Source organism: Chiloscyllium punctatum, chromosome 40, assembly GCF_047496795.1.
Source record: "Chiloscyllium punctatum isolate Juve2018m chromosome 40, sChiPun1.3, whole genome shotgun sequence".
In the NCBI taxonomy this organism is placed as follows: domain Eukaryota; kingdom Metazoa; phylum Chordata; class Chondrichthyes; order Orectolobiformes; family Hemiscylliidae; genus Chiloscyllium; species Chiloscyllium punctatum.
The window spans coordinates 39,407,562-39,419,669 of NC_092778.1; the positions used below are offsets into that span (position 1 = coordinate 39,407,562).

The 12,108-nt window shown below is 40.0% G+C and overlaps 2 protein-coding genes across 4 annotated transcripts in view; one reads left to right on the forward strand and one right to left on the reverse strand.

Annotated features, from left to right (window-relative positions):
* Positions 1 to 4,571, reverse strand: part of LOC140464477 (transmembrane protein 114) — an 89,232-nt gene extending 84,661 nt beyond the window's left edge. For all 3 annotated transcript variants that reach the window (XM_072559590.1, XM_072559588.1, XM_072559587.1), the window contains exons 1-2: positions 4,388 to 4,571; positions 4,088 to 4,168 (exon numbers count right to left, since the gene is read on the reverse strand). In XM_072559590.1, coding sequence (XP_072415691.1) covers positions 4,088 to 4,168; positions 4,388 to 4,571 — 265 coding nt within the window. The remainder of the gene's footprint in view (positions 1 to 4,087; positions 4,169 to 4,387) is intronic.
* mettl22 (methyltransferase 22, Kin17 lysine) overlaps positions 4,523 to 12,108 on the forward strand; it is a 76,639-nt gene continuing 69,053 nt past the window's right edge. Inside the window, exon 1 of the mRNA XM_072559584.1 lies at positions 4,523 to 4,682. The gene's annotated coding sequence lies outside the window, so the exon portion shown is untranslated. The remainder of the gene's footprint in view (positions 4,683 to 12,108) is intronic.

The window sequence follows — 12,108 nt, forward strand, 5'->3', positions numbered from 1 at the left end:
AAACCAATTTGCCTAACATCGGGAGTGGGGAAAATTCTACATTTTATTATTAAGGATGCAATAAAAGAACACGTAGCGCATTAACAGGATTGGACAAAGCCTCAATGGCTTTATGAAAGACAAATCATACTTAACAAGCATATAACCTATAGACTAGACAGGGGAGAGAATCACAGAATATGGTGTATTTGTGTTTTCAGAAGGCCTTTAATAAGGTCCCAAATAGTGATCAAATAACAGAATATATTCAAGGAAAAGATAGGTTTTGTTGAAACATTAAAAACATTGAGGAGTATGGGGACAAAACAAGAATATGAAATTGAGATAGAAGACGGAGGATCAGCTACGATCATACTGAATGACAGAGAAAGCTTGAAGGGCCGAATGGCCTACTCCTGCTCTTAGTTTCTACATTTCTACGTAAACAGACTGTTGGACAAAATGTCCTGCTTGGCATAGCGAATATAGATTCACGAATGGAAAATCACGTTTGACAAACTTGGAGTTTTTTTTAAGGATGTTACTTACAAATGTGATAAAGAAACTGAGGAGACAAGATATATTTGGATTTTCAGAAGACCTTTGATATGGTCACCCCACAGAAGGTTGATTATCAAAATTAAAGCATACTATTTTGGAGGTAATATACTAACATGGATTAGGGATTGGCAAAAAAATGGACATGGGGGCAAATGTAATTTTTTTCCAGATTTGCAGATAATACCAAGCTAAGCAGGAATGCATGAAAGATGTGAGGAAGATGTAAAGCAATTTCAGGAGGATTTGGATTGGCTCAGTAAATGGGAAAATATATGGCATATGGAATATAATGTGGGAAAAGTGAGGTTATCACGTTGGTAAGAGTATTCCTTAAATGGTGATAAGTTGGAATATGTAGGTATGCAAAGCGACATAGGGGTCCCCAGCAATAAATCATTGAAGGCACAGGTGCAGCAAGCTATTAGAAGGCTAATAGAATGTTAACCTTTATTGGAAGAGGATGTGAGTTCAGGGGTAGTAAAGTCTTGGTAAGATTGGTAAGATTGTACCTGGAATATTGTGTACAATTTTCGTTTCTTACCTTACAAAAGATACGATTGCCTTTGAAGGTGAACAATGAAGGCTCGCTAGACTTGTTTTTGGGAAAACAGGACTTTCCTATGAAGAGAAACTGAGCATGTAGTTTATTTAACCTCTCTGGGATTTCAAAGAATGAAAGGTGATCTCATTAAAACCTACAAAATACTTAAAGGGACAAACAGGGTAGATGCAGGTAAGATGTTTCCCTAAATTGGGGAGTATAAGAACCATGCATACAATTTATAAATAAGAGCAATGCTATTTAAGACCAAGACAAGAAGATTTTATTTTTCTTAGAGGGTTGAGAGTATTTAGAATTGTCTTCCCCTTAGGATTGGGAAAGCCTAATGTTTGAGTACAGCTTTGAAAGTAGAGATTGGTGGTTTTCTATAACTGCCAATTACATAAGGTTATGGAGATAATGTAGTAAAAGGCATTGAAGTGTTCGAATAGCCATGGTCATAGTAAATGGAAGAGCAGACTTAACGGGCTGAATGGCCTACTCTTTACCTATATTCCTTTGCTATAATGATTGATGTCAAATCTAATCAGGCCATGCTCTATGAGGTATAATCTGGTAGAGTGTAAGTGTTGAAATAACATTAGCCATAGAAGAAAGAAGTACTTAATAAAACTAGAATAATGCTGACCACCTCCATTCACTTATTTCTTTATTTTAGGTTTAATTTAAACTTCAACACTTTGAATGGTCCACCAAAGTTCATAGGACACCATGAGTCAAATAAATCAGGAAAACAAAGACTTTATGTAACTTATGCTTTATAAATTGTTAGGCGAATATAACTGTGAAGAAGGTAAAATCCAGATTTGGAAAATAATGAGCCTGATTATAACATAATGAGAATGTAGGAAGGAAGATGTAAACATTGATAGAATCGAGAAAGGCAAGCTTAAGAGAGAGATTGAAGGCTACAGGTGAAAAATAATCACGTATAACCTGGAAAGGTTTGATTTGTAACCTCTGAACAATGTGAAGGAACTTATCAAACAACTAAATTCAAGTCAGAGAGGTTTGGAAATAAAAAGTATCATGTTATAAGAGACAAAATCTATTTTAAAATATATTCAAAAGACTTGTGCTATCCCAAAAATAATCTTTGTTATTGGTTTCAACTTCTTTAGTCTATTGCATTGCACATGAATTTTCAGCTAGTAACTCTTTTTTAAAAGATTAACAGTGACTGAAAATTTACTCGTCACAATACACTAGTATTGCTTAGAACAAACTGATAGATGTTTGGTCTCAGCATATTATTGTGGTCATAATCACAAACAGATTGTGTATATTACATAGAATATTTTACATAGTCAGATGCTCCACTGATATATTTGTATGAACATTCCCTATATGAAGTGAACTGTTAAAATGGTAAAGTTAACTTACAAATATTATCTACCATGATCACTTATTTGCCAAATGGGAACACTGAATGAAAATAATTACCATTCAAACCAGAGGAGTATAACAAAGAAAGAAAGAATTGTGGGTGCTGGAGATCTGAAACAAAGACATAAATTGCTGGAGAAGAGTTCTGATGGAGAATCACCAGACTCAAGATGCTAATTCTGCTTTCTCCCCACAGATGCTGCCAGACCTGTTGGGTTTTTTCTGCAATTTCAGGTAGCAGTGTCTGGTCAAATTTCTTTTTAAAAGTAATTTCAGAGTGGCACAGTGGCTTAGTGATTAGCACTGTTGCCTCATAGCACCAGGGACCTGGGTTTGATTCCTATCTTGGGCGACTATGGAGTTGCATATTCTCTGTGTGGGTTTTCTCCAGGTGCTCCGGTTTCCTCCCAGAGTCCAAAGATGTGCAGATTAGGTGGATTGGCCATAGTGTTGGGTGCATTAATCAGGGGTAAATATAGAGTGGATGGAATGGGTCTGAGTGGGTTACTCTTTGGAGGGTTGGTGTAGACTTGTTGGGCTGGAGGGCCTGTTTCCATACTGTAGGAAATCTAATCTAATCAAGTAGACTTTGTAAATAAATACTATATAATCAAATAGCCTCTTTGAGATTAGATTAGATTACTTACAGTGTGGAAACAGGCCCTTCGGCCCAACAAGTCCACACCGCCCCGCCGAAGCGTAACCCACCCATACCCCTACATCTACATCTCCCCCTTACCTAACACTAGGGGCAATTTAGCATGGCCAATTCACCTGACCTGCACATCTTTGGACTGTGGGAGGAAACCTATGCAGACACGAGGAGAACATGCAAACTCCACACAGACAGTCGCCTGAGGCGGGAATTGAACCCGGGTCTCTGGCACTGTGAGGCAGCAGTGCTAACCACTGTGCCACAAGATGATTTATGATATTCTCTTTACATTTGAACCAAGTAGTGGACTTCAATTCCAATGGACTAGCTAAGCCCAACGTCGTGTACAGTTCCTATATGAAGCTCGATTGGTCCGGTATATAAAATGCTGGCGAGAGTACTGTTGCTGCAAGCGGCCAGTCCATTCCATAATGGAGCTCGTAATTGCTTCCGTGCCCAGTTTGGGCGATTGAAAAGTCTTGCACAGGGTTAACCTGTTGCACCATCCTTCCAAATGTTATCCTTCCCAGTAAAAATTCATCTTTGTTTTGATCAGCATCTTGAGGTTTACTTTTCACGTAAACCCCAACTCAGCCGGCAAAATTTTTACACATTCTTTTTCAGGACAGACATTTGCAAATGTCTTCAATTTCCTCATAAACCTTGAAAAAGCATCTCCCCATCTTCTGTTTACTTCTGCCCACTTAACGCTGTCAGAGAAACGTTAAGTATTTTTCTCCAGCTTTGTGCAGCACTTCATGTTTAACGTCACCCAAAAGGACATAATCAAGCACTTTAAATATCTATCACAATTCCATACTTGGTGTTGAAAGCTTTGGTTGATAACTCCGTGCATGGCGGCCGTTGACTACAACAGGTTGTATCACACATTGTTTTAAAAGAACACTAAGAAGCTGCAGAAGAGAACACATAACAAGACTTACTTAGCAGTTGTCTTTGCGAGTCTGTGAAGTTTGTGTCTCCTTGCCAGAACGGATTAATCAAGTGAAAACATTTGCTTTGAACTGTAAACAAAAACACAAGGTAAAGATGCATAATAAGTTCAATGCCAGACAGAAACCAGATTGCACAAGGAAAAGCATTCAAATCAATATTATTCTGCAGTCGTCGGTAGTTTGATGAATTAGTGTAAATATTTCTTATATTACCAATATTTGTTTAAAAATCTAAATAGGAAAACACTTGAAATTTCTCCAGAATTTAAGCTGCCGTGATAGCCTTACATTTGCACGTTCTCCAAAGCCCAGAATGGGAACTGAGGTGGTCGGACGAATTGGAGGAGGTTTGCAGTTTGGAGGCATCGATAATGTACCAGAAATCTGTCCCAATTGCTACCACCAGGAACACGAAGCTTATCGCCCCAGTCAAAGCAACGGACACAGAGAGCACGCCAAATGTTAACTTCATCCCGGAGAATGAGCAATCAGCAGGACACCTCACTCCGTCCTTACTCCACTCTCTGGGTCGATTTCCCAGAGAGCCTACAATGATGCTACTCCTGCCTCATGCTTGCTTCAGGTGAGATAATAGCGACGTTTCTGTTCCGGGTGCTCCTCGTCTCTCTCTCTCTCTGTGTGTCTCCTTTCGCCTTCTGTTATTTGCCACGGCGTGAAGATGAAATGTGTATCCGGACGTAAGTCAGTAAAATTGTGGTTATGTAGATGTGTGCATGTGTATCCATCTCTCAGATATGAATTCAATCACGTTTACTTGCATTGCTGTTCGTGAAGATCCGACATAATTGACTCCAAAAAGCCCTAAAATACCCCAAAGCGAAGATCTTTGCAGTAGTATTTTCAGTTTTGTCTGCGTGAGGGGGAGAGGGTACACGAAGGGCTTTGCAGACTACTTCTCATCTTATGTTTGACAGCAGTGCTTCACAGTTAGATCCTGCTTAAAATGTTTCTGCAGTCTCCCCGTGAAAAGATAACGCAGCACTTCCATTATAGAGATGTGGAAAGAAAAAAACTGTGATATGTCCAAACTAAAAAGAGAAAATGTTAACAATGCACACACAACAGGTGGCCTGGGGATGAAGGAGTCGTTTGAAGATTGAGTGCAAGTTATAATGGAGGACATGTTTGCATTTCAGTTGAATTCAGAAATAAAAGGGTGCAATCTCATTTAAACAATTGTAAATGCACCACATTATATTTTCACATCGTCAATAAATCTTTCATATTTACTTAGTTTCAATAATTTTAAACTATATTCAGAATTTTAACAGAGGCAGCTGAGTCCCAACACAATATTAGGCAGTTCATCTTTGAGTCGCTCATTAATTATTGCAGAGAGCTCTGACTTCTTATTTGGGTAAAAAGAAATATAATTCAATAAAAAGAGGTTCATTCTGTAATCAGTAAAGTTGTTAGGACTGTTATTTAAAACTGGGCAGGTAGAGTTAAATGAAAATACAGCAGGCTGTACATTTTGAATACAGTCAGAGAAAGCAAAAATTCACTGCAGGCAGTCCACATCTACAAAGTAGAGAAGCTGTCACATAATGGCTGCCGTGTGTACCATCTACAAGATGCATGCGCAGATTGGAAGTACAAGAGCAGCAGATATATGGGAATGCCCCAAGGAGCAAGTTCTCCCAAGCCACAGACCATCTCGATTTTGAACTACAGGGCAGTTCATTCACTGTCATAATGTCAAAATTCAGTTTTTGAAGTTCTGGAACTCTCTCCCTGGCAGTACTGAGGGTGTTCCAACACCAGATAGACTGCATCAGTTCAAGAAAGTGACTCACCAGCACCTTCTCAAGATAATAGACAATAAACAATAAATGCCCTTCGAGCCAGCACCATCATTCATTATGATCATGGCTGATCATCCTCAATCAGTATCCTGTTCCTGCCTTATCCCCATAACCCTTGATTCCACTATCCCTAAGAGCTCTATCCAACTCTTTCTTGAAAGTATCCAGAGACTTGGCCTCCACAGCCTTCTGGGGCAGAGCATTCCATACACCCACCACTCTCTGGGTGAAGAAGTGTTTCCTCAACTCTGTTCTAAGTAGCCTACCCCTTATTTTTAAACTGTGTCCTCTGGTTCGGGACTCACCATCAGCGGAAACATGCTTCCTGCCTCCAGAGTGTCCAATCCTTTAATAACCTTATACGTCTCAATCAGATCCCCCTCAGCCTTCTAAACTCAAGCGTATACAAGCCCAGTCACTCCAATCTTTCAGCGTAAGATAATTCTGCCATTCTGGGAATTGACCTTGTGAACCTTTGCTGCACTCCCTCAATAGCCAGAATGTCTTTTCTCAAATTTGGAGACTAAAACTGCGCACAGTACTCCAGGTGTGGTCTCGCCAGGGCCCTGTACAGCTGCAGAAGGACCTCTTTGCTTCTATACTCAATTCCTCTTGTTATGAAGGCCAGCATGCTATTAGCTTTCTTCACTGCCTGCTGTACCTGCATGCTTGCTTTCATTGACTGATGTACAAGAACACCTAGATCTTGTTGTACTGCCCCTTTACCTAACTTGATGGTGAGGCACAGTGGTTAGCACTGCTGCCTCACAGCGCCAGAGACCCGGGTTCAATTCCCGCCTCAGGCCACTGACTGTGTGAAGTTTGCATGTTCTCCCCGTGTCTGCGTGGGTTTCGTCCGGGTGCTCCGGTTTCCTCCCACAGTCCAAAGATGTGCAGGTCAGGTGAATTGGCCATGCTAAATTGCCCGTAGTGTTAGGTTAGGGGTATGGGTGGGTTGCGCTTCGGCAGGGCGGTGTGGACTTGTTGGGCCGAAGGGCCTGTTTCCACACTGTAAGTAATCTAATCTAATCTAATCTAATCTTGACTCCATTTAGGTAGTAATCTGCCTTCCTGTTCTTGCCACCAAAGTGGATAACCACACATTTATCCACATTAAACTGCATCTGCCATGCATCCGTCCACTCACCTAGCCTGTCCAGGTCACCCTGTAATCTTCTAACAGCCTCCTCACATTTCACCCTGCCACCCAGCTTTGTGTCATCAGCAAATTTGCTAATATTACTTTTAATACCGTCATCTATATCATTAATGTACATTGTAAAATGCTGCGGTCCCAGCACTGATCCCTGCAGCACACCCCTGGTCACTGCCTGCCATTCCGAAAGGGAGTTTATCACTACTCTTTGTTTCCTGTCAGCCAACCAATTTTCAATCTATGACAGTATTTTGCCCCTAATACCATGTGCCCTAATCTTGCTCACTAACTTCTTATGTGGGACTTTATCAAAGTCCATGTATACTACATCCACTGGATCTCCCTTGTCCATCTTTAGAGTTACATCCTCAAAAAATTCCAGAAGATTAGTCAAGCATGATTTTCCCTTCATAAATCCATGCTGACTCTGACTTATCCTGTTACTGCTATTCAGATGTGTATTAATTTTGTCCTTTATAATTGACTCCAGCATTTTTCCCACCACTGAGGTCAGACTAACTGGTCTATAATTCTCTGTTTTCTCTCTCCCTCCTTTCTTAAAATGTGGGACAACATTAGCCACCCTCCAATCCACAGGAACTGATCCTGAATCTATAGAACATTGGAAAATGATCACCAATGCATCCAGGATTTCTGGAGCCACCTCCTTCAGTACCCTGGGATGCAGACCATCAGGTCCTGGGGACTTATCAGCCTTCAGGGATGGGTAGCGCTGCCACCGATCTTCACATATCAAGAATGTATTAAAAAAAGGAGGGTGGTGCCAACAATGGCAGGAATTACTGAATTTAAACATCTCAAGCCACATCTACTCCAAATATTGGGAAACCCATATGTAGAACAGGTTTGTGACAATTCGTAATTCATCATTCTTGCTGATCCCCACAGGTATTGTGGGCAGGTATGGTCTCCTTATCTATGGAATTTTTGATATCAGGAAGGATTGAGCAGACTGTACAGATATTCCCTGGGGTATGAAAGAATGAGAGAAGATCTCACAGAAGTATATAAAATTCTTAAAAGAATTGGTAAAGAGCTATACAGCACAGAAACAGACCCTTCGATGATGACCAGATATCCTAAAATAACCTAGTCCCCTTTGCCAACATTTGGCCCATATCCCTTTAAACCCTTCCCATTCATATACCCATCCAGATGTTTTGAAATGTTGAAATCATACCAGCCTCCACCACTTCCTCTGGCAGCTCCTTCCATACTTGCATCACCCTCTGTGTGAAAAAGTTGCCCCTTAGGTGCCTTTTATATCTTACCTTTCTCACCTTAAACCTATACCCTCTAGTTCTGGACTCCCCAATCCTGGGGAGATGATTTTGACTATTTACCCTATCCATGCCCCTCATGATATTATAAACTTTTTTAAGATCACTCCTCAGCCTCTGACGTTCCAGGGAAAATACCCCAGCCCATCCAGCATCTCCCTACAGCTCAAATCCTACAACCCTGGCAACATCATTGTAAATCTTTTCTGTACACTTTCAAGTTTCACAACATCATTCCTATAGCAGGGAGATCAGAATTGAACACAGAATTCCAAAAATGACCTAACCAATGTCCTGTACAGCCACAACATAACCTCCCAACTCCTATACTCAATGCTCTGACCAATAAAGGCAAGCATACCAAATGCCTTCTTCACTAGCTAACCTACCTGCAGCTCCACTTTCAAGGAACTATAAACCCTGTACTCCAAGGTTTCCTTGTTCAACAAAACTGCCCAGGACCTAACTATTTAGGGTATAAGTTCTACCCTGATTTGCCTTTCCAAAATGCGGCGCCTCACATTTATCTAAATTAATCCCCATCTACCACTCCTTGGCCCAATGGCCCATTTGACCAAGGTCTCCTTGAACTCTGAGGTAACCTTCTTTGCTGTCCACTACAACATCAACTTTGTTGTCATCTGAAAACTTATGAACCAAACCTCCTATGTTCACATCCAAATCATTTATATAAATGATGAAAAGCAGTGGACCCAGAACTGATTGTTGTGGCACACCACTGGTCACAGGTCTCCAGTCCAAAAAGCAACCCGCCACCACTGCTGTCTGTCTCCTACCTTTGAGCCAGTTCTGTATCCAAATAGCTAGTTTTCTCTGTATTCCATTGATCCAATCTTGCTAGCCAGTCTACCATGAGGAACCTTGCTGAATGCCTTACTGAAGTCCATTTAGATCACATAACGTGGACTTTTGAATACTAAGGGAATCAAGTAATATGGGAATAGTGCAGAAATTGTGTAGCTAAGGTCAAAGATCAGCTGTGATCTTAACAAGATTCCAGGTACAAGTCCCACTCCGAGATCTGAGCACAAAAATCAAGTCCAACACTCCAGTGTCAAATTTGAGGAGTTATTTCACTATCAGAGATGCTGTCTTTCAGATGAGGTATTAAACTAAGGCTACATCTGGCCACTTGGGAGAATATAAGAAAATCCCAAGGCACTATTTTGAAGAAGAGTAAAGGAGTCATTGTGATGTCCTGACAATGTTTATCCCTCAATTAATATCCATAAAATACAGATTATCTGGTCACTATCGTGTTGTTGTTTATGGGAGTTTGCTGAATACAAATTGGCTCTTGCTTTCTCAGCATGCAGGAGTGAGTATAATCACAGCACAGCCATTATTTTGAATTTTATCGATAAACATTTCAATCAATCAGGCTAGTTACAATTCAACCACCAAGTCATTGCTATGTAAGTGGATTTAAGACTAATTAACTGCAGGGAAAATTGGTGAAAATTCCTGTGCTAGTTCATTATTTAGTGACCTTTCCTTCATCTGGGGTTATGCTGCCTTCAGTTAAGTATCATTATGATATTCATTGTCAAGACACACATGCAAAAAGGTTGTTTTGAAGAAGTAACTAGATCTCAACAACAAGCCAATGATCTTTGAAGAGATGAAGTGATAATTGGATCAATTTACAAGAAAAGAAACTGGAAAATGAAGTACTATAAATATTTTCCAGACATTTAAATAAATAAGCTTTAATAACATTTACCAGTGTATTGTTACCATAATTATAATTACACATAGATTTTTCACTGTGATACAGTTTACAATACAATTCTAAATTGTAGTTGCCTGCTTCAGTTTGTTTACACGAGTAATGCTTTGAATTGTATTATTAGGATAAAATGGCATGCTGCCACTCAGTGGAAGAGCAAGAAACTCTTTCATATGTTGGCACTTTTGTTAGCCACAGTTGGATTGTGACTCCGTTGCCCAGCTATCCATCTCCACCATGAAGCCTTTTTATTTCTGTACTTATCATAATTGAATGCAACACTATTTTATATGTTGGAATAATATCGATTTAATGAAATTCCTGAGACAAGTATCACAAGACGATCAATAAATCATAAAAAAAAAGAATTGAAAGAATCTAATATAGAGGAAAAAATTAGGAGCAAATTACTGCAGATGCTGGTTTGGAGACAGAAGACAAAAAGTAGCAATAAATGGGTTGTTTCCGAGTGGCATCCAGTGACTAATGGGATACCGCAGTGTTAGGTGTTTAGACCCCAGCTATTCACAATATATATTAATGATTTAGATGAGAGAACTAAATAAAGCATGGAAGCAGTCCCTTCGGTCCACCTCGTCCATGCCAACCAGATATCCTAACCCAATCTAGTCCCACCTGCCAGCACCCGGCCCATATCCCTCCACACCCTTCCTATTCATGTACCCATTCCAGATGCCTTTAAAATGTTGCAATTGTACCAGCCTCCACCACTTCTTCTGGCAGCCCATTCCACACATGCGCCACCCTCTGCCCCTTAGGTCTCTTATATCTTCCCCCGCCCCGCCAAACCTATGCCCTCTAGTTCTGGACTCCGCCACCCCAGGGAAAAGACCTTGTCTCTTTACTCTATCATTGCCTATTTACCCTATTTTTCAACCAACCAACATCTGCCAAACAATGTAAGAAACTGATAATTTCATTTGTTTTTGAGACTTGCTGTGCACATAATGTTTGACATGTTTGCTTCCTTAATAACAATTATTCATTCATTGCCTGTGAAGCACTTTGGTATACACTAAGGATGGGAAAGGCATTGCATAAATGCCTTTCTTCTTTATTACTTTAATGCCTTTGGAAGTACATAAGGTGCTATTTGCCTGCACATTTCCATGATGCAATGAAGAAGCTGTGCATGCTGTGTACAACAGGTTGAATCGAAAGGTTCTGAATGGAACTTATAATGTTTTGGTTTCTTATTTGTTTCATGCTGAGTTAATTGTACATATGTGAAGTGATTTACAGTTAGAATAGAGATCACATAGGCTAATTATTATTCCTACAGCAAAGTCCAAAACCTTTATTTCATTCGCAGTGTTTGCAAATAGGTTCTTTTCATTACAGCTTCTTAGTGTGCATTGTGAAAAAAAAATGAAAGTTGGCTAAATAGTTTTATTCAAAGAGGAATGCGGGGTGTAACAAAGTATGTTAAGTCTTGGAGGATCTGACACCACTTAACTACTGTCTATAATCAGGCACAACTACTGATTGTGCTTGTTACTGAGGCTGTTGTCACTGGCTCTTTCTCCAACATGCATCCAGAAGAGAGAAGGAAAAGCAGTGTCCATGATACACAGTGAGCACTTAACAAGGGTAAATAAGTAGAAAAGAAACTTTGAAGAATCAAACTGGAAGCTCAGAACTGTCTTTGATAGGCTCTACTCAGAAGTGGCATATGGACTCAAATAACATGAGTACCTGCAAACCTACAGTCAAATCAGCTTGTGCAGCCAATTCCAAAGGTTTTCATTCAGCAAGTGTACCACATAGTGAGAGTTCTGATTCACCCACTTAAAGTTGTTCTGAGATCCAATGAATGTAATAGAAAACAGATTCATATTTGCTTCCAGCTATCTTCCAAATCTTATGTTAATATAGCAATGGTGGGTTTAAGTGAATTTTCATAATTTGAACAATTTACACACTCTATTCCAACTAAGCAGCAAATTTTAAAACCA